Genomic DNA, 20,662 nt, shown 5'->3' with positions numbered 1-20,662 from the left:
GTAAATTTCTCTCAAGTTGTTGCTTACTTGGAGGCTATTATTATTATTTCCCAATCGTTGCTCTAGTAGGGTAGACTTAATTCGCTTTATTTTTCTGTTTTCTCTGTTTGTTCTAGTGTTATTTTTAAGTTATTTTTATTCAGTTATTTTATGTTGAGTCCATAAGGTGGGCATAAAACCCCCAGGGACACGTCATGAGAATACAAAAAGAAACAAGTAGGCCAGTCGACCTACTAGTCAAAAAGAAAAATAAATAAAAGCAAGCAAAAGGAAAGAAATTAATCAAAAATAGGCGCTTACCAAGCTGCTGTCCAACATGAAAAACTCACGGATTGAGTACAAAGGATTATCCAACAATAAGTCTCTCAGGACCCTCCGAAATTTGCCGGCAGGCAGATTCCTAGCCATCACCGGCAGCTTGTTGAAGAGCCTGACAGATGGATCGGCATAGCTCGAGTCCTGCTCAGTCTTTGGTAGGGCTCGTCCTGCCTCTGTCTCCCTCTAGTCTCATGTGGGTGAAAATTCTGCCTTGTTACAAGCTCCCCCACATTTGCATGTGTTCTGCAGAGAGTCTGAAATACATGGAAGGAGAAGACTGTGAGGATTTTCTCTCTCACAAAGAGGGGATGACAGTGGGCAAGACGCTCAGCACCACAAAGGATCCTCAGGGCCCTCTTCTGAATGAGCAACACTCGTGAAACATCTGTGGCTCCACCCCAAAGCGTGAGGCCATACAGGACTATGCTCTGGAAAAAACAGAAATAGCAGACCTTAAGATAGGATTTCAATTTCTTGAGCAGGAAAACCACTCTGCTCAGCCTGCAACAGACAGCCTCAATGTGGTCAGCCCAAGAGAGCTTCCTATCCAGAACAAACCCAAGCAGTTTCACCGTGGAAAAATCATACTCATCCCCATTTCTGAGGCTGAATATGATTGACTGCGTTTTATCATCGTTGAGAAGAAAGAGGTTTGCAGAAAACCAGTCTGTAGCAAACAACCTGGTCTCCAACATCTCGGCCCTCAGTACATCAACTCCATGACCATGATCGTAAAAAGTGGTGTCATCTGCATAGCAAACAACACTTCTGCCATCCATGCGAGCTACATCGTTCACTGAAATCAAAAAGAGAAGTGGCCCCAGGACAGAGCCCTGAGGCACTCCACAGTTGACACAGTTTCTTATACGAGACAACACACCATTAGCCAGTACAGCCTGCTTGCGGCCCCCCAGGTAGGATTGAATCAATCTAAAAGGGGATCCACTGACCCCATAGTGCTTGAGTTTTCTCAGAAGGATTGAATAATCAAGCGTGTCAAAAGCCTTGCTGAGGTCACACAATGTGAGCCCAGCAAGTTCACGCCTCTCAAAGCACTCATAAATTTTACGCAGAAGGAAATCGACAGCATCAGCAGTCGATCTTCCTTTTCTAAAACCAAACCGGGTGGCCGCAAACAAGCTGCACTGCTCACAATACTCAAGGAGCTGCTCAGCAATCACAATCTCAAAATTTTTCGAGATTATAGGCAGAATAGAAATGGGCCTATAGTTGGACGGGTCAGTTTTATCTCCCTTCTTGAAGACTGCAGCTCATCAGGAAAAACGGCCTGTAAGAGACACTGATTAATACAAACAGTTAAAGGCTCAATAATAGACAATATGATGTCCTTAATAAATAAGCTAGACATATAATAAATGTCTTTACTTGTAGATTTGCTCAAGCCAGTCACAATCCGTGAAACATCCTCACACGTCACAGGGTACCAGGTCAGGAGCTGAGAGTCTGGAGGGCGAACTGAGGCAGCCAGCAGGTCCACTGCCACTGAGGAGGAAGCTTGGATCCCCCCACGGATCCTATGAATCGAGTCAGTCCAGGTGTCATGTAGATCATCCGCAGAAACAGGAATATTAGATGGCACTGAAGAACACGTACTTGCTCTGATAATACTCCAGGCAGCCTTGCACTTATTGGGAGACCGGTCAATAAGTGCAGAGTTGAACTGCAATCTGGCCTTTCCTAACTGCCTGCTGGTAAGACTTTTTCAGGCCAGAGTAGATTCTCCTTGAAGATGGAAGTCTATCAGCTCGAAATCTCTCATATGCCACAAGCATCAGGTCACGCAAATCAAGCAGTCCATCTGTGACCCAGGCCACTCCATGCCTCTTACTTTGTCCTTGGAGGATCCTCTTAAGAGGAAAACAGCCATTGAAGATGCACAGGAACTCATTGAAGAATGATGTAAATTCAGCTCAGCACAGGGGTGAACCAACAGCAGGTCCCAGTTGATGTTATCCAGGAGCTGGAGAAAACGTTGCTGTCCACACTGTAATGGGCCTCACCCAAATGTGCCGCTGATGCCTCACAGGCTCAGACACCAGATTGGACACTTCAATGGTGCATTCGAGTGCCAGTTGGTCACTGAGGAAAAGGTTAAAGGGAGAGCACCTAATGCAGTCATCAATCCTCAGGGTTGAAGCCACATTGTCCAGGCAAACATCGAGTCTAGTGGGCTGCCAGTTGGCCAGATACATGTCCAAGGATCGAAGGAGATTGATAAAATCTTGAGCGGTATACCAGAACAATATGCAGTCTAGCAAGCTCATAAGAAACACAGGCAAATTCATGAGCCTTATCCATGCAATGTGTAGAAACATCAACACATGCAAATAGGGCATGCATATCCACATCAATGAAAATGGCCACACCACCACACTGGTACTCACTTCGACTATAGAAAGCAGCCAACTTATAGTTAGAGATGTTCAAAAGTTTAAGTTCCTCAGGGCACATCCAGTGTTCAGACAAACACAGTATTTTGTACCTCCTGCTTGTGCTGACAATCAATTCCAACTCATTCACTTTATTTCGAAGGCATTAGACATTATAGAAAAGCAAATCGATAGAAATATCAATGGTAGAATCAACAGCCTTACTCCCATCATTCATGTGTGTCACTTGACCTGGGCAGCCCGGCTTGGTTGGCCTAAAAAAAAAGTAGCTGTCAAAATCAGATTTATCCATACCAGATTCAGTCAGATATTTCACAAGCTCCCCTACCTCCATCTCAGGGTGCAGCCTAGAGACGAAAACTGATTTTCTCCTATCCACTGTCTTGAGGGGTAGAATACCAGGTTTGGAGGGGGAAATTTTTCTGGAGCCAATAATAGTAGTCTTGGGCTTTTTTAATAAAGCAGCGCGATATGAGTCAGTCCCGGTAGAGATCACACTAGGCCTGTCACTTGTCTTCAATCCTAGTACATTAGCTGAGTCACAAGATAAAAAGTCATTTGGAATGGATTTCGAAGTCTGAGCCGGAGTACACTCAACCTCAATACTATCATCGCAGAATGCATCTGTTAGGTCACACTTGGCACTAACTTTGTCAATGTTTAAAATTTCACATCTATTTTGTCCACTATTATTTAATGATAATTAAACCTAGTGGTTTGTTTGCTAGGGTAAACTCCTACTGTAGTTTTTTTACTGTGTTTTTTACTATGATTTGTCAATTCTATAAAAATTATGTCATTGTTACTTTAATAAGAAATAAACTATACACATGTAGTATTTCATTCCAACTTTGAAATATCCTACCTATTCGAAAATAATTGATATTTTATTCGTGTCCAATTGTGATTTTTCTTTTGTTCATAAGTAGTGCATTTTCCACAACCGATGCGCTTCTTTAATCGAATGGGAGAATTCAATGCTATGCAGAATGTTTGTACGAAATTCATTACTTATTTATTTACTTACATGACGATTCTTATGAACCAATTCCAATAGTCTTATCTAAAAGATAGAGCTTCAATTCCTACTCCATTACTTTTGAATGTAATTAATTTTCTCTATCATCTTGAAATTCAAATTTATAGCAGCCTAATTGTTTCTTGCAGATGCTGAAAGATATTGAAATTGAAGTGGAAAAAAATTGTGTTGACAACATTTCAATCACATTGCAGGCAAGTTAATTTGTTTACTAATGGCTAATGTAGGCTAATGTTAATGAATTCATACCTACGCCCAAGTGAAAGAAAGAACTGTGCTCGGATATCAGTTCAATAATGTTTGTCAAATTAGTTAATATCCAATAATAATTGCTATTTAATATTTGATAATATTCAATAGTTGTAGAACAGAGCTGAAGGATTCAGTGGAAGACTTTAGTATTTTTAAGTGTATTTTACTTTTTAAGGAATGATGGATTAAAATTAATGGTTAGTCCAAGTGACCAGTTTTAATAAAATTCAGCAACAAGCAATGAACAAATATGAACTTTAGTTGAAATTTAAACTGGTCAGATCGTTACTTTCTAATGAATAAATCTTATTTATTGAGAATAAATACTACTTGGATTCATTAATTCATTCCATTAACTTGAACAAAACCAATATGAAGGAGTATTCTTCTTCTTATGAGGGTTTTTTTTCAAAACCATTTTTTCTTGTATTTTTCCAATAAGTAAATTTATTTCGTATTATGGATTAAAAATGATTAGAAACTAACATAAAAATACCCAGGACCACCATTAGAGTTTGTTTGATGTAATCCGTAAAACTAATTCCCTCTTTTTTTTCACCAATATTTATAATTCTAGAAGGTGTCGTGTTTGTATAATTCTGTTTTTTCTGGTTTTTTAATGTTCATGAAATTCCAAAAAATCGTTTTTTTTCAGACTTGTTTTGAAGTACTGTGCTGCTGTGAGAATACTTTGAAACATTTAGCAAAATTTGAGAAACTCAAATACGAACAAGTTACCAGTCTACCAATAAATATTGCCTCAATCGTCTTCAGCTCATTCGATCACTGTCGATCAAGGTATTCTACTCAGTAATCTTGCTCTATTAAATTATTCTATAAAAATAGCAAATTTTTTCCATGTATTTTCTCCCTTTTTCATTATCTTATTTATTTTAGCAAACTATTAACATACCTAAGAAAATAAGTTTGCTAGATTATATTGCTAAGAATAATTGTTAAATATTGCAACATCATGGAGCAGGGTCGCATGAAAAGCTCGCATTTCAGTTATTTTTCCAATATTCAAAATGAATATTAGCTATTTGTTTTAGTGACATTATTTACGGAGAAAATCTATCAGATGTTACCGAAGTCCTTACTGCTCTTTTTCATAAGACATGCGATGTTCAAAACAATTTGCTGACGTTTTTGACAAATGGAGTGAAGTTTCATTGCTTGTTTGATGATGAGCTGCAGTGCCTGTTAGAAGGTAAGTGAAATCCAATCGTGGATTATTTATAATAACATTGTTGAATGAAACAAAATTAATTTAGATTTGTGTAATATCCAATTATCAAATTTTATCCACACAATTCGCTTTAACAATTTAACAAATTTTATCATAGTGTTCAAACCCGACCACTTATAGTTGTAAATTCCTAGTTTTTAAGTTTTTATTTCCTAGTCTGGTTGATTAATTCTCATACGTTTGCTGCTTTGTTGCATAGGAAACCGTTCTAAGTGAATCTCATTATATGCTATATATAGATTTTTACAATCTTACATAGCTTGTAGAGCACTCTTCATCTTCAAATAGTTTTCATTACTTATCTTCAAATAAATTATTACTTGACATCACAAGCCATTTTAGCAAAATAAAAACTATAAGTAATACTATAAATTGAAGTACCTCATGAATGAAGTTTTTCATAGTTCTTTACTGGATGCGTTTCTCTTATTAAAAAAGTTCATAAATATAAATAGGTTATAATCATTTTCATATTCTAATTTGAAAAGCCTTAGCTCTGCTACATTAAAAACTTTATCCAATTAATGTTTTTCAAGAAGTTTCTAAGCAAACTGTAGAACTGATGTGTTTCAAAAAGAAAGCATGATTTGACTGTTCTTACATTTATTTGATGGGTCATGAATTATTATGGCCAACTGCTTCTGACCACTCTTAATTGAAATCCATTAGAAAAACTGTTTAATTTCAATCAATTCCATCAAGGGCCGGTTTCCGAGCTCAGGATTTAGCTAAGTTCTAGACTTAGAACAGCTGAAGTCAGGAAATTGGCTTTCCAAAACAGAGCATAGTCGCAGTTTTTATGGAAATGTTTATTTTCTCATTTCCATAATTGGAAATGTTTTTCCTTGACGAAATAAAACATTCCTAAATAATTCGTAATAGCTGAAACTTTACACTATTTTCTTCTCATTTTATTTTGTGTTCAATTTTCTAATTTTTCGAAATTCAATTTAAACGTTACGACTACGCCCCGTTACGGAATGCCAATTTTCTGACTCCAGCTGTTTAAAGTCTAGAACTTGGCTAAATCCCTAGCTCGGAAACTGGCCCTAGATTTATTTTATTGTTTCCATCTTAATTTTTAACTAATTAAGTACCTTCTTTATTTAATCCATCATTTAATGGTTATCTTAATTAATCAAACTATCAACTAATGGCATTATTTAATAATTTAATGTTTGAATTCAAGAAGCTAAAGTCGGCACACTAGGAGAAGTAGCTGGATAGCCCAAAAAACAGTAGCTTTCCTTCGTGTGCCGAATAGAGATGAATATATTTTCTATTTGTAATTTTCAATTCTATTCTATTGTGTTTTTTATTTTGCGTAACTAGTGATGGAATTACTTGAGAAATGTGGTGAAGTTTTGATGACTCTCGGTATCAAGCCGCTGGTGCAGCAGTGGAAAGGATATGCGCAGATGGCATCAACCTACAAGGAAGCATTCCAAACGTCCCTCGATATTGCCAAGCCGGTCTGCTTTTTAGCTAATGATTTGAGCCAGCGACTGTCCAAAACACTTCATTTACAGGTAATTTATTAAATTCACTTAATTTACTACCTTAATTAGCCGACCTTTTTTCCTGGCCACACTACTGAAATGTGATCAGTTCATTTCCAAGTATGTTCATAAAATGTTACTTATTAAGTGATATTTTTTGTGAGGAGGAAATTTTGTGGAGTCGTCCAATCACTCTACTTAAGATTAAAGTTAGACTAGTATTTGTAACTGTGTACATGACAGGAAAATGCTGAAATTCCCAAGGAACTTTTTCCCAGGTGTAGTGGCAGAGTTGTAAAATTTTCATGCGGCTGCCATGATTGAATTGAATTTATTTGTTTCCGACAAAATACAAGCATACAATATACAATTAAACACAGCATACATAATAGAATAAGTATAAGCTCACAATTATTGAACCTTAAGGTTTGTTTGTGAGTTGTGACTTCGAAATTATTATTAAAAAAGTGGAAATCAATAAATAAAAGAAGGAGATCAATCTCCAGCATAGATAAAACAACAATGCTCCACTTGTGTATCGTATAGAATACAAGAATCTAATTGAGGAAAATATGCATATACTTATAAACAAGATCTTGGAGTAAATATTAAAAATGAAAAACGAAGGATAAGACTACATGAGGAAATTAAACTGTTAATGATTCTACAACTAAATTATAAATATAGCTAAAAGAATATAGAAACTGAGAAAAAAATAATTAATAAAAATATGATGCGATATAATAATTAACTCCGCACTCATATACACACACACCCACACAATCAATCACACACTCGCATACAGGAGGGGGACACGCGCGCACACACACACACACACACACACACACACACACACACACACACACACACACACACACCACACACACACACACACATACATACATACATACATGTTGAAAGTTTCATTTGTCAATTAGCAGCGATCCAATATGAAGCTACCACTCACTTCTACCACCGATTGATAAAAACTTAGGGCCGGTTTCCGAGCTCGAGATTTAGTTAAGTTCTAGACTTTAAAAAGCTGTAGTCAGAAAATTAGCTTTCCAAAACGGGGGGTAGTCGCAGTTTTTATTTTCTCATTTCTATAACTTAATTGGAAACGTTTTTCCTTGACAAAATTAAACATTTCTAAATAATTCAAAACTTTCTTTATTTTATTTTGTGTTTAATTTTCTAGTTTTTTTGAAATTTAATTGAAACGTGACTTTGACAATGACTACGACTACGCCCCGTTTCGGAAAGCCAATTTTCTTACTCCAGCTGCTTAAAGTCTAAAACTTAGCCAAATGCCGAGCTCGGAAACGGGCCCTTAGTGTCATCCGTTTTCTAACAGGAAAGAATAAAGTGTGACCGAAACTCACCATGTTGTTTAGTGTGTATGGCTAATTTCAACATTTGGAAAGAGTCCTCATTGTTTTCTATTTATGCTCTACATTTTGTTTCCATTACATTAAAAGTATATTTCATAGATTCAAACTATTTGTCGATTTTTGAAATGTTTGTTTCATGATCTACCTTTTTGAAATATAATTTGCGCGGAACTGAATTTTTGTTGTTTGGTTTTGCAGGAAAGCAATTCTGAAGAATGTAAACAAATAATGAAGGAGTTGAAAGTTGGTGCTTTTGTCCTGAAAATAATCGTAAAATTATGTGAGCAATATGCTGGTTATTTAGGCAATTGTCATAAGGAATTGACCGTTTTATTAGTGCGACTTTATGGGTTTGTAAAAATTGAAATTATTATTCATTGCTTATTTCAATATGGGCGGGTGTAACAAGTAGGCCTATTATATCCTATCAAATTTACTTGAAAACGGTGAAAATTCACAATAGGAAATTTTATTAAAAAATAAACTAATTATCTTTTATTCTTGTCAAAATTAAAAGATAATCTTCATTAGGATTAAAAATTCTTAGCAAAAAATTATTCTGGCTAGATTCGAACCCATAGCCTTCCATTCACAAGTCAAGTCCTGCGCATTACCTTTGCGTCAAGAATCCACTCTCTGAACAAACGCTTTGTTTGGGCTTCTATCGTTACGTATTCAATAAATTCATTTCATTTATTAAAATTAGAATTAATCCAAAAATGAAAATAGAAATATATCCATCCTCGATAATTCAGATTCCTTAATGCATAGTAAAATTTCGAGTTGATTAGTTCTATATAGTTCAGTCAAGGAAAGGTTATAGAGGGAAAAGTGTTGAGAAAACAATTTTTGGCCCCGCAGTACTGTTTAGGGTAGTAAGGAGGTAAGCATATCAAAAGTTCCCACCCCTTACCTTCTGTGCTAAGAGGGTGGAGGTGGTTTAAAGGTACCATTTTTTGGTTTCTGGCATAAAACTGAAAAACGATGTATTCTAAGGACTTGAATGACTTATAACAAATTAAAGCTTACATAATTTCCTATAATATTCATTCTATAACGTTTTTTATATCTCCTCTAGTTTTCGATATATCCGCTCTTGAAGGTGTGACATTTAAAAAAAAAACGCGTTTGCCACCAATTTTATTCTATTTTTGCTCTTATAACTTTTTAAAAATCCATGCTGTTTATGAGCTTATAGAGCATTAAATTCCCTTTAATTTGACGTATAATTTCACACTTTTACAAATTTCTCTAGACCTTTTGCAGCAGCTTTAGTGTTGAATGTGAAATCTTCATTTTTGCAATAATAGACCAATTGACAAAGGAATTTGGAGGGAATGTTTTAAACAAAATTTTTGACTTTGCAGCTTTGTTGAGACTAGTTAGCAGGAGAACATATCAAAAGTCCCCATTCCTAACTCATGTGCTAAGGGGATGAGGGTGGTTTAAAAGTTGCATTTTTCAGCGTTTTGCTTCCACGCTCATATCTTTATTACAATGCGTTCAACCGACATAACTAACCATTCAAAAATGAAGCTTGATTGACTCTTCACACTTTCTGTTTAGTGATATTTTGTGATATTCCCAACAGTTCCCGAGATATTCGCTCTTGAAGGTGTGTAATTGTTGAAATAACAGGTTTTTATCCAATGTTTTGCTCTTTCAGGGCTTATAACTATCCAACAATGCACCTTAAAAACTGGTGATTATCATAGGATTGTAGAGCATTGAATTCTCTTTGAAATGGTGTATTATTTCACTATTCCAAGTTTTCCTCTCATTGTTATAGCAGCTTAAATCTAGTGGGTGAAATTTTCATTGATGCAACAAGTGTCAACTCAGCGGTTCCACACCTTCAACCGAGGGGATAAAGATGCGCACTTTTGCTATGTTCACCTACTAACTAGTCCAAATAAAGCTACAAAGTCAAAAATTGTGTCACAGACACCCCCTTCAAATGTCATTGTCAAACGATCAACTGTTGCAGCAATGAAAATTTCACCCCCTTCAAGAGTGAATATCTCGGGAACTGTTGGGAACATCACAAATTTCCACTGAACAAAAAGCGTAATAGAATTATCAAGCTTCATTTTTGAATGGTTAGTTATGTCAGTTGAACGCATTGTTCTCAAGATATGAGCGTGGAAGCAAAACGCTGAAAATGCAACTTTTAAACCATTCTCATCCCCTTAGCACATGAGTTATGAATGGGGAGTTTTGATATGTTCTCCTCCTGACTAGTCTCAACAAAGCTGCAAGTCAAAAATTTTGTTTAAAACATTCCCTCCAAATTCCTTTGTCAATTGGTCTGTTGTTGTAAAAATGGAGATTTCACACTCAACACTAGAGCTGCTGCAAAAGGTCTAGGGAAATTCGTAATAGTGTGAAACTATACATCAAATTGAAGAGAACTTAATGTTCTATAAGCTCATAATCAGCATGGATTTTTCCCATCGATTTTTAAAAAGTTATAATAGCAAAAATAGAAAAAAATTGGTGGCAAACGCGTTTTTTTCAAAAATGTCACACCTTCAAGAGCGGATGTATCTCGAAAACTAGAGGAGATATGAAAAAAGTTGTAGAATGAATATTGTAGGAAATTATGTAAGCTTCAATTTGTTATGTGACAGTAAAGTCCTTAGGATACATAGTTTTTTAGTTTTATGCCAGAAACCAAAAAATGGTACCTTTAAACCACCCCCACCCCCTTAGCACAGGGGGTAGGTGTTGGGACTTTTGATATGTTTACCTCCTTACTACCCTGAACAGAACTGCGGGGTCAAAAATTGTCTTCCAAACATTTCCCTCTATACCCTTTTTTGAGCATTCATTGCCTGTAATAATAGTTCAGAAGTGACGGATGATGTGTATTTCCTAACACGTGCATGCATAAGCCAACTCCTTCCTTTAGCTAAATTATTTAGCGGAATTTTCTATAAGTATTGTATTATTGTTAAACCGATGTTTCATTCCTTGCGATGAGTCATCGGTTAAATTCCATCCAGAATAAAAAAGCGTAGAAATTAATTTCAGAAATCATGAACCTTGAGACATTTAAGAAAACTGTGGGTGCATTTTTCAATAATCAGATGGTTTTTAGTTGTCTTTGGTTCGTCTTTTATACTTCATTCGTTATCAAATTCATTAAAATATAACTATCTACCATAGTTTTATTATTACATGGCTATAAAAAATTATAAGCACTGCAAAATTGCTTGGAAAAATGATTATCTATACAAAACTTAACAATTTTCCAGAATTTCCAAGCCTTTCTTGAATGTCAGTGAAACGCCCAATGAAATAGTAGATTTCATTGAAAGGAATATAACAGTTGGAGTTGGACCACTGATTACTACTCTTCTTGACGACAGAGGATTTATTGAGGTTAGTAAATAATTCGTTTTTAAGTGTTTGTCAAGACACAATTCAACGTCTGTTTCAGTACTCTGCAGGTTCTGAGCACTTCATGTTTTCTTCTGAACTCAGACTTTTTAAATTCTAATCAAAGTATTAGACTTCAGAATTGTTTTCAATTTTAGTTGCTCATATTTTCCAGCGGAATTTTTCTTCTTGATATCAGTTGAAATCATAATTTTGTCTGAAACATTTCGAAAATGACAATCTTATTCAGTCTCTGATTAAGTTTCAATTTCAGTTTCTTATTGATTCCTTTATATTCTCAGTTTCTTGATAATCAGTCTCTTAATGTGGGTGCGTTTATAATAATGTTATTACAATTCCATTTGAAATGATTGGACCAAAAATAGTTTATGAGAATTTGGACCATCTATGAGAATTTATCAATCTCATACAATTATCTTTCTTAATAACAGTACTCTTCTTACTTCATCACCTGTTTCTTCCTTCATCATAACTTTAACTTTTTTATTATTATTATTATTCATTATTTTGTGACAATAATGTTCTTCCTTCTTCATCATAAATATCTTCAATATTTTTTAATTGTAATGATGTTATACTTTTTTCTCTCACTTTTATAATGTATTATTTCTTTTGTATATTTAGAATAATATTTTTAATTTGTAATTTCGCAATTGTAAAATTAATTAATCAATTATAATTGTTATTGTAATGTTCACAAAATGCAATAGGTTTTCGAGGCCTGGCATTTAATAAATAAATCAATCAATTAATCTTAGACTATTGAGTTTCTGAAGATAGTGTTAGTGGATTATTTTAATTGCATCGTGTTCTTATCGGAATATAAAATATTAGGTATGATTTACTCGATATAAGTGTAAGTTATAAATGTATTGGATTCAAAATCAAAGAGTTTAATAAAATTTCAATTTGCTTCCCAGGTTATCAAGAATATAAACTTATCTACATCAGACAATGCAGACCAGTCACACAGAATAGGCCTACTACTTCTATGTGTTGCAATTATGAAGAAGCTTGTTGTAAATGACAAGGAAACTCTACAAATATGGATCAAGTCTGGAGTTTCCTTCATCCACATCATTTTCGACCTCATTGAGCAAGGTATCATCCAGGACAAAACATTTTTTATTACAAAATCTATACACACTTGTCAAATTATTCATTGCAAATTATAAATGGTAATCCTCGATAGCGCTGATTACCAATACGCATTTTTTACAACTGAAAAGATTAATTTTATTTATTTACAATATCTCTTTGGAAACAACAGGTCAAAACCCACAACTGCCTCCTTAACTTAGATCATAATAATGCCAAAATACCATAAATTATAATATATCATGAAAATTCTCATGCATAATCTTCTTCTATACTTATAAAATTCTTATCTCACTGACTCACTCACTCACTGATCACGTTTCCCGGAAAACTACTGGATGGATTGTAACAAAACTTGGAATATAGCATCCTTATACGTCCTAGGTGCTCACTAAGAAATCTTTCGGTGATATTTTAACTCTAAGGGTGGTTTTTAAGGGTTTAAAGTTCGTCTTTTAGCATGTATATTCTTCTTCTCCCAATCTCTTAATTATAATTGAAATGTCCATATCATAATATGTTACTATAGAACTATAATCTAGAGAGAGTACCTCTTCAAAACAGTTGTTAACTGGCAACTAAATTAATAATTTTGTCAGGTTGGCATTAAGTTGAGATGACTTCATTAGGTTGGCACCAAGTTGAAGAACTAATTAAAATGCATTTATCGAGAACAAATTTAATTGATTGGGCACTGCTGCTTCAATCAGAGCTATTCCTGGGAGTATAGATAATTTGTATTTTTCATAAAACAATTTTTTATGACGGGAGTTGCTTTTATCAATTGATCCAATTATATCAAGACTAATTTTGTTTGTATATCCGACAGATCGCGAAAACTGCTTAGACAATTTCGATGAAATTTCAGTAATTTAGTATGATATATGGAGGGTATTTTTAAAACTTCAGAAGTGTCCGTTGTGGAAACTGTTTGCAAAGAATGAGGAAATTCGGCCAAAATTTAACTTGGGCAAAAGAAAGGATGTTTTTATTAAAATGACCAAAAAACTGTTGTTGCTTTTCCTAATTTAAAATATCTTCCATAGAAGTAAGGCGCTTTTCCCATGAATCAATTATTCCCAAACATTGATTGTTTTACCAAAGAAAATAGAAGGTAGCTTTCGATAAAAAATATTGGAGAATATGCATAACAGTTCGTTGACTGTCAGTATTCCTCATCAATAGCATCAATGCTCCCCATTCAAACAATGCTGACACATTGATGTGAATCTTACTATAATTTGGTTACTTTAGATCAGATGAAGATAATAATGTTGATGATCGCTACTGTTTCAATTTCAATCATGTTTGACATTTTTGCGTTTGATGCCAGCTGTTATTATTATGTGAAATAAACTCTCATTGAATGAAATCATAATCATTGAGGACAATTATACTAAGAAACCAATAATTTATGTTTGAATATGTGTGTTTGTGGATATGTATGTATGTCGGACGGATCTCGAAAACGGCACTAACGATTTTGATTAAATCAGGATTATAGTGGGTTTGCGACAAAAAACATTATTTTGGAACAGGTCTCAACTCTGGGAAAATTCGCTAAAGTTCCTTGAGAAAGGATTATTGGTCTCGAAAGTAGCAGCTGATCAGAAAAAAGTTTCCCATAGTCTGTTGAAAATGTAAGAGAGTGTGAGCAAATTAAAAGATTATAATAGCTGTAGTTGAGTTATACCAAATTTGGCGACCTTATTTTAAAACATTGCAGTATTCGTGGAACATCTGGAAGAATAGCTTCAGGAAGTGACCATATGATAGCAAAAGAAATTTAAAATCGATCTCTCCAAACATATAGTAGTTGAATGTAATGTTCATGTGAGGTGATAGAAATGCGAATAATTTCTTCAGCTTCTGTTGTATTGGTTCCTCTGTTGCTCTATGTTTGTACGCAGCCATGGCCTTGAGAGAGCCAGTTGCACTGTCTGTTATTTCATAATCCGGATTAAATACCACATGAATCAATCAGAGAAGCCTTATATTAAAAAAACCCTTCTCTGATTAATTCTCATGAAATTTATTCCTGATTGAAATTGAACAGGCTTTTGTGCTACTGGGCCTGATATTTTCATGTTTTAAATCAGCCAAAAACTAAATAGAAAAAAAACAACATAATATTCCATCAGCTGTTCTTATTTCCTTTCATGATGTCGTTACATGACACAATACAAACTTATTGATATTGATAGATCACAAGTAAATACTAAAGATATCAATTTAGAGAGAGATTAAATTGAGTTGCATGTTAGTTTACATCCAAATTCTCATCCCTAAGCTTTTGGTTTCAAGCTAAGATCAAAGAAAGAAATCATAAATGGTAGTCAATAATCAAAGTGATTGAATAAACTCTGTTCAGATTTATGCAAATTCACATTAAAATGATACCGCTTTAATATTTATGATAGTAAAGTTTAGGACATGAGAAATCAGTTACAATGAATGTTATACTAACTATTAAGAATGGACTTCCATGGGAAAAAGAATCAGTGGATTGGCTGCTTTTACACTTTTGGATAAGTGAAACGAAAAGTGAGCGATGCCAGGCTATGCCAAAAATTCCAGAATAAGCAAGAGATCCATGGATACCAGAGTCATCAAATTCCAAATCAACTTAATTTGGAATTTAATCTTCAATTGCATCAAGCAAAAACAAAAATAACATGATCACTGCTAATTTGATAACTGTCAACAGGAAATATCAATTAATTGCCAACGAATAAAGTCGCACTCTTAAGCCCCACTCAATATTCTACAAAATACGCTGCAATTAGACTACGGAGTACTTCCAACACATCAATTAATTATTGGAATGATTTGACTTAATAATTTTCATGCCAAGTTGTGGCCAAATCTCAAAAACGATTATAACAATTTTGGTAGGATTTAGATTATAAATGTTTCACAAAAATAATTTTATCTTTTAATTCCCGTAGCGAAGCACGGGTGCCCTGCTAGTTAATTATATAAATATACTATAATATTAAAATAATAATAAGTATTCAAACTATTGAACTAATTAAACCAAGTGGTGATGCAAATTAAGTTTGCAAATGAATCATGCTGATGAGTGCATCAATGTCAAATTATATAATTAAACCATAATATAAAAATAATAATAAAGTAATTAAACTAAAACTTAATATTAAAGAAAGATGAAAAAGAAAAACATTACTCTAAATGTCTTAGTAATATACTAACGAAAAACTACCTAAACTACTTTAACAAAAAACTGCAACAAACCTAATACAGTACTACAAATAAATTCAAGAGAAAAACAATCACCAGACACAAAACTGAAAAAGGAGTTTCAAAGCTAAAAAAATAACAAATGTTCATTAAGGTGCCATGGAAATGCAGGAGATGTTAATTAATTAATGATGATGAAGATGATGACCAAGACGACGACGATGATGATTATGCTGATCATAATAATGTGATTACTACAATGAAGATGACAATTATGATGATGCAAACAAAGCCCAAGTGATGATGCAACTAGTTTTTAAATTGAGTTTGCAAATTAATCATGCTGATGAGCGGATTAATATCCCCGTCCACAAGAGAGTTACATGCGCACATTATTCAGAAGGTATTCACATTTACGTTTAAAACTTGACTGACCATCATAAAATAATATCCAAATCCTTACTGTAAATATTATACAATCTAGTTGTTCTATTAATTGGAGAAAAGTACCCTACCATAGTACGGCACCTATCGACAGAGAACAAACAATGTCCTCTTGGATGTGTTGTTGAAGGCACATGCAACTTGATCAGGTTGGAAAGATGACTGCTATCAATCTTATCATGAAATGACGAATGCAGAAACAAAAGAGAAATCAGATCACGTCTACACTTGAGCGAAGGAACCCTGAACAGCTCTCTTAATTCACTACTCGGTCGTTCATATGGAATAAACCAGACTTAAAATTTCTTGTAGTACAGGAGACGAAGAAATTTGTTTTCGACTGACTCCAGTTGACTAGAAGTTATGTTGACATAACAATTGCTTCATGTTCAAGAATACTGCGAATTATAACTTTGAACAGGAATATCGTTGTATTCTCACTATTGAAATCAACACAAGTTCTCGTTATAAAAACCATCAGCTGACTAGATTTACTTATTAGCCCATCCACGTGATCTGAAAATCTAAGTTCAGAGTCAAATATTACTCCCAAATCTTTCATTTTGCACACTCTTTCCAGCTTATTTTGGTTCATCATGTACCTATCACTGACAATACCCCTCTGCCCAGTGAACGAGATTACTTTACACTTATCCATATTAACATCCAACTTGCTGTTCGTGCACCAGACCTGCAACTCATCTTTGTCCTCCTGGAGTAGCATGCAGTCATCTGAATGCTGTATCTCACGGTACACTTTCACATCACCCCAAACAGCAAGCATTTAGAATATAAAAAGACATCAGACAGATCATTGATAAAAAATCTGGTGTGGTACACTCACACAACTTTCCTTGCTCATTGAACTGTAAGCACCATTTTTAAATGAGAATAACATAATGACGATTGGCGGCAACATATTTGAAACTACGATCAGACTTCTGTATATGTGTATATATAATTGTTTTCAGAGTACTTTTTCCTTTGTGTAAATTGTGAAATTCGATTATTTCAAAGTCGTCAAAACAGCTGTTCTACAGATAAAATATCTCGACTATGTGTTCTTTTTATGAACTGCTCTACCTACCTACCTCTTGCACGAGAAGGAGGTTACAAAGTCCATTTCTCAAGGATGGGGTGGGCCCCCCATTAGTTTCCCAGGAAGGAGACTCATGCCAGTTGATAGATTTGATAAATAACTATACAGGGTATGAATTTGAAAAAAATCGGTCAAGTCATTTTTGAGAAAATCGTGAAAAACATGGTATTTTAGTAATTATCCGCCATTTTTCTCAAGAATATTAAGGAGCTCCTGCAATAATTTTCCCAGAAATGAGACTCATATCAGTTGATAGGGCTTATGAATAGGGCATGGTATAAATTTGAAGAAAATCGTTAAGCCGTTTTCGAGAAAACCGTGAAAACATGTTTTTTTAGTAAATATCCGCCATTTTTCTGCCATTTTGAATTCAATTATATTGAATTTCTTATTGTCGGATCCTCATGGTATAAGGACCTTAAGTTTAAAATTCCAAGTCAATCGGTTGATTAGGAATGGAGTTATCGTGTTCACAGACATACACAAATACACACACACACACACACACACACACACACACACACACACACACACACACACACACACACACACACACACACACACACACACCACACACACACACACACAGACCAACACCCAAAAATCATGTTTTTGGACTCAGGGGACCTTGAAACGTATAGAAAACTTGAAATTAGGGTACCTTAATTTTTTTGGAAAGCAATACTTTCAAAAAAACCAATAGTTTAGGGCAAAGGAAAGTAAATAGGGCAAGGGAAAATAAGTTAATAGGGCAAGGAAAGTAAAAAACAAACAATAATGGACCAATGTTTGATCCCTGAGGTACTCCTGTATAGGTGCAATAATAATCAGACTCCTGCCCATTGATAGAAATACACGGTTTCCTCTCATAAAGATAATTATCTAACAATTTGATGAGCTGTGAACTGAGTCCAATTTTATGCAACTTCTGGATCAATATATTGTGACTCAGTTTATCAAAAGCTTTGGTGAAGTCTACATAAATTGTGTCTACTCTACCCCCTCTATCCAGAATTTTAGATAATTCATCTGTGAAGCACAGTAAATTGGAGATAGTGGACCTCCCCTTTAGGAATCCATGTTGGAAGATGGAAACCTTAGGACCGACTTTGCCTTGAACCCTTTTGGAAATAATCTTCTCAAATATCTTTGCTAGTGAATTGAGGATTGATATTGGACGATAGTTCTGAATCAAATTTTTATTACCTGACTTGTGGATGGGAGTCACTCTGGAACGTTTCCAAGCATCAGGGAAAGTACCTGTTTTTAAAGCTAGATTGAAAATTATTTTTAAAGGTCCAATCAACAAGTCCATACACCCTTTGATAAGGTATGGAGGAATACCATCAGGTCCACTGGAGCTCCTTGGCTTCAGGCTTTTATTAGAGTTTTTTATCTCTTCCTCAGTTACTGGCTCATACTCACAGAATGAATCTACATCTTAAGAAAAAATAGAGTTTGAAGGCCCATCATTGATTTGAGCATTCCTGCAGGTATTCTGCTTATCGTAAACCGAGGAAAAATAATCTGCAAATGCATTAGGAATTCGTGCACCATAATACTCTTTATCTTTAAATTTGAATGTCTGTTGATTTTGGGAACCTTTACGCTTATTATTTACATAACTCCAAAAGTATTTTATATTTCCGTCCATTGCAGATTCGACCCTATGTAAATAATAAGCTTGACTAATTTTCAATTTAACAATTTTTCCGTAGCGTTTTGAACATTTCATCATGATACCTTGAAATCTTTCTCTTCTTGGCATATTTATCATTTATCTTCAAATCTCTTATAATATCCCATGTGTACCAATGAGGGAATTTTTATTTGCAATTCTTGCAAACAGCGGTCCAAATCTGAAAAATCAGAACATAGACTACCGGTACCTAGAATCTTTGTAATATTCACTGGACTGTAAATTTCGCAAATTTGAGGAATACTGAAGCATTTATCTCGAGAATTAGTTGAAGTGGTAATAATAACGGGTATTGTTGGTGAAGTACTCAAAGCAAAGGCATGGTAGTGTCATTGTGATTGAAATATTTGAAGAAGGTCACAACTGGGACATGCTTTGGTCACATCAATTACTTGGAATTCAGTTGTTTTTGTTTCATTTGAATCGAGGCAGGTATCAACGAAAAGGTGGATTCCAAAAGGTCTCAAGTCAAAAAAGTGAATTTCTTACGAACTATTTTTTCCTATTTTTGAGAAATTAATTGAATGCTACTTTAGAATAGAATTAGTCATGTAATTTGCAGTTTCAAATCCTTCTTTCAAGACAATTAAAAGTGAGATTTAATCACAACATTTTTTTTAAGAAGTTAAACATTCGGTTGTTTTCTTTACGACCTTAATGCCCGGTTGCAGAGTCGCTACATAAAGTCATACATAGTTAACAGAGCACTTTTTGCGTGGTATGCTTCTATCCAACTAATGTATTGGCAACGGAGAGGGAATCACTGTGAACAGTTCTTCCAAACCTCCAGTTGGATGACGTCACAACATGGCGCTTGTTTCACAAAACTGCTGTCTGCTTATTGTGTTGTTTATGCTTGGAGGTTACGAATCAAGATCGTAAACTGCAGACTGTAATTATTTTCAGTTTGATTTTATTTGGTTTTATTTCAGTTTGATTTTTACTTTCCTTGCCCTATTACCATAGGTAAGGAAAGTATTGCTTTCCGAAAAATATTAAGGTACCCCAATTTCCAAATTTCTATACGTTTCAAGGTCCCCTGAGTCCAAAAAAGTGGTTTTTGGGTATTGGTCTGTATGTGTGTGTGTGTGTGTGTGTGTGTTGTGTGTGTGTGTGTGTGTGTGTGTGTGTGTGTGTGTGTGTATGAGTGTATGTGCGTCTGTGTACACGATATCTCATCTCCCAATTAGCGGAATAATTTGAAATTTGGAACTTAAGGTCCTTACACTATAAGGATCCGACACGAACAATTTCGATCAAATGCAATACAAGATGGCGGCTAAAATGGCAAAAATGTTGTCAAAAACAGGGTTTTTCGCGATTTTCTCAAAAATGGCTCCAACGATTTTGATCAAATTTATACCTAATATAGTCATTGATAAGCTCTATCAATTGCCACAAGTCCCATATCTGTAAAAATTTCAGGAGCTCCGCTCCATCTATGCAAAGTTCTATTTTAGATTTCCAATTATCAGGCTTCAGATACAATTTAAACAAAAAATTTCAAGTGGAAAAGATTGAGCATGAAAATCTCTACAATTAATGTTCAGTTACATTTTC

General features: G+C 34.7%; 1 protein-coding gene across 1 annotated transcript in view; it reads left to right on the top strand.

Annotated features, from left to right (window-relative positions):
* Positions 1 to 20,662, top strand: part of LOC111047574 — a 38,068-nt gene that overhangs the window by 4,044 nt on the left and 13,362 nt on the right. The window contains exons 4-10 of the mRNA XM_039423995.1: positions 3,897 to 3,962; positions 4,676 to 4,818; positions 5,073 to 5,230; positions 6,602 to 6,798; positions 8,358 to 8,509; positions 11,417 to 11,543; positions 12,482 to 12,662. Coding sequence (XP_039279929.1) covers positions 3,897 to 3,962; positions 4,676 to 4,818; positions 5,073 to 5,230; positions 6,602 to 6,798; positions 8,358 to 8,509; positions 11,417 to 11,543; positions 12,482 to 12,662 — 1,024 coding nt within the window. The remainder of the gene's footprint in view (positions 1 to 3,896; positions 3,963 to 4,675; positions 4,819 to 5,072; positions 5,231 to 6,601; positions 6,799 to 8,357; positions 8,510 to 11,416; positions 11,544 to 12,481; positions 12,663 to 20,662) is intronic.

The sequence above is a fragment of the Nilaparvata lugens genome, chromosome 3, assembly GCF_014356525.2.
Source record: "Nilaparvata lugens isolate BPH chromosome 3, ASM1435652v1, whole genome shotgun sequence".
In the NCBI taxonomy this organism is placed as follows: domain Eukaryota; kingdom Metazoa; phylum Arthropoda; class Insecta; order Hemiptera; family Delphacidae; genus Nilaparvata; species Nilaparvata lugens.
Note: the sequence above shows the minus strand (reverse complement) of the source record. Positions and strands in the feature narration are given on the sequence as shown.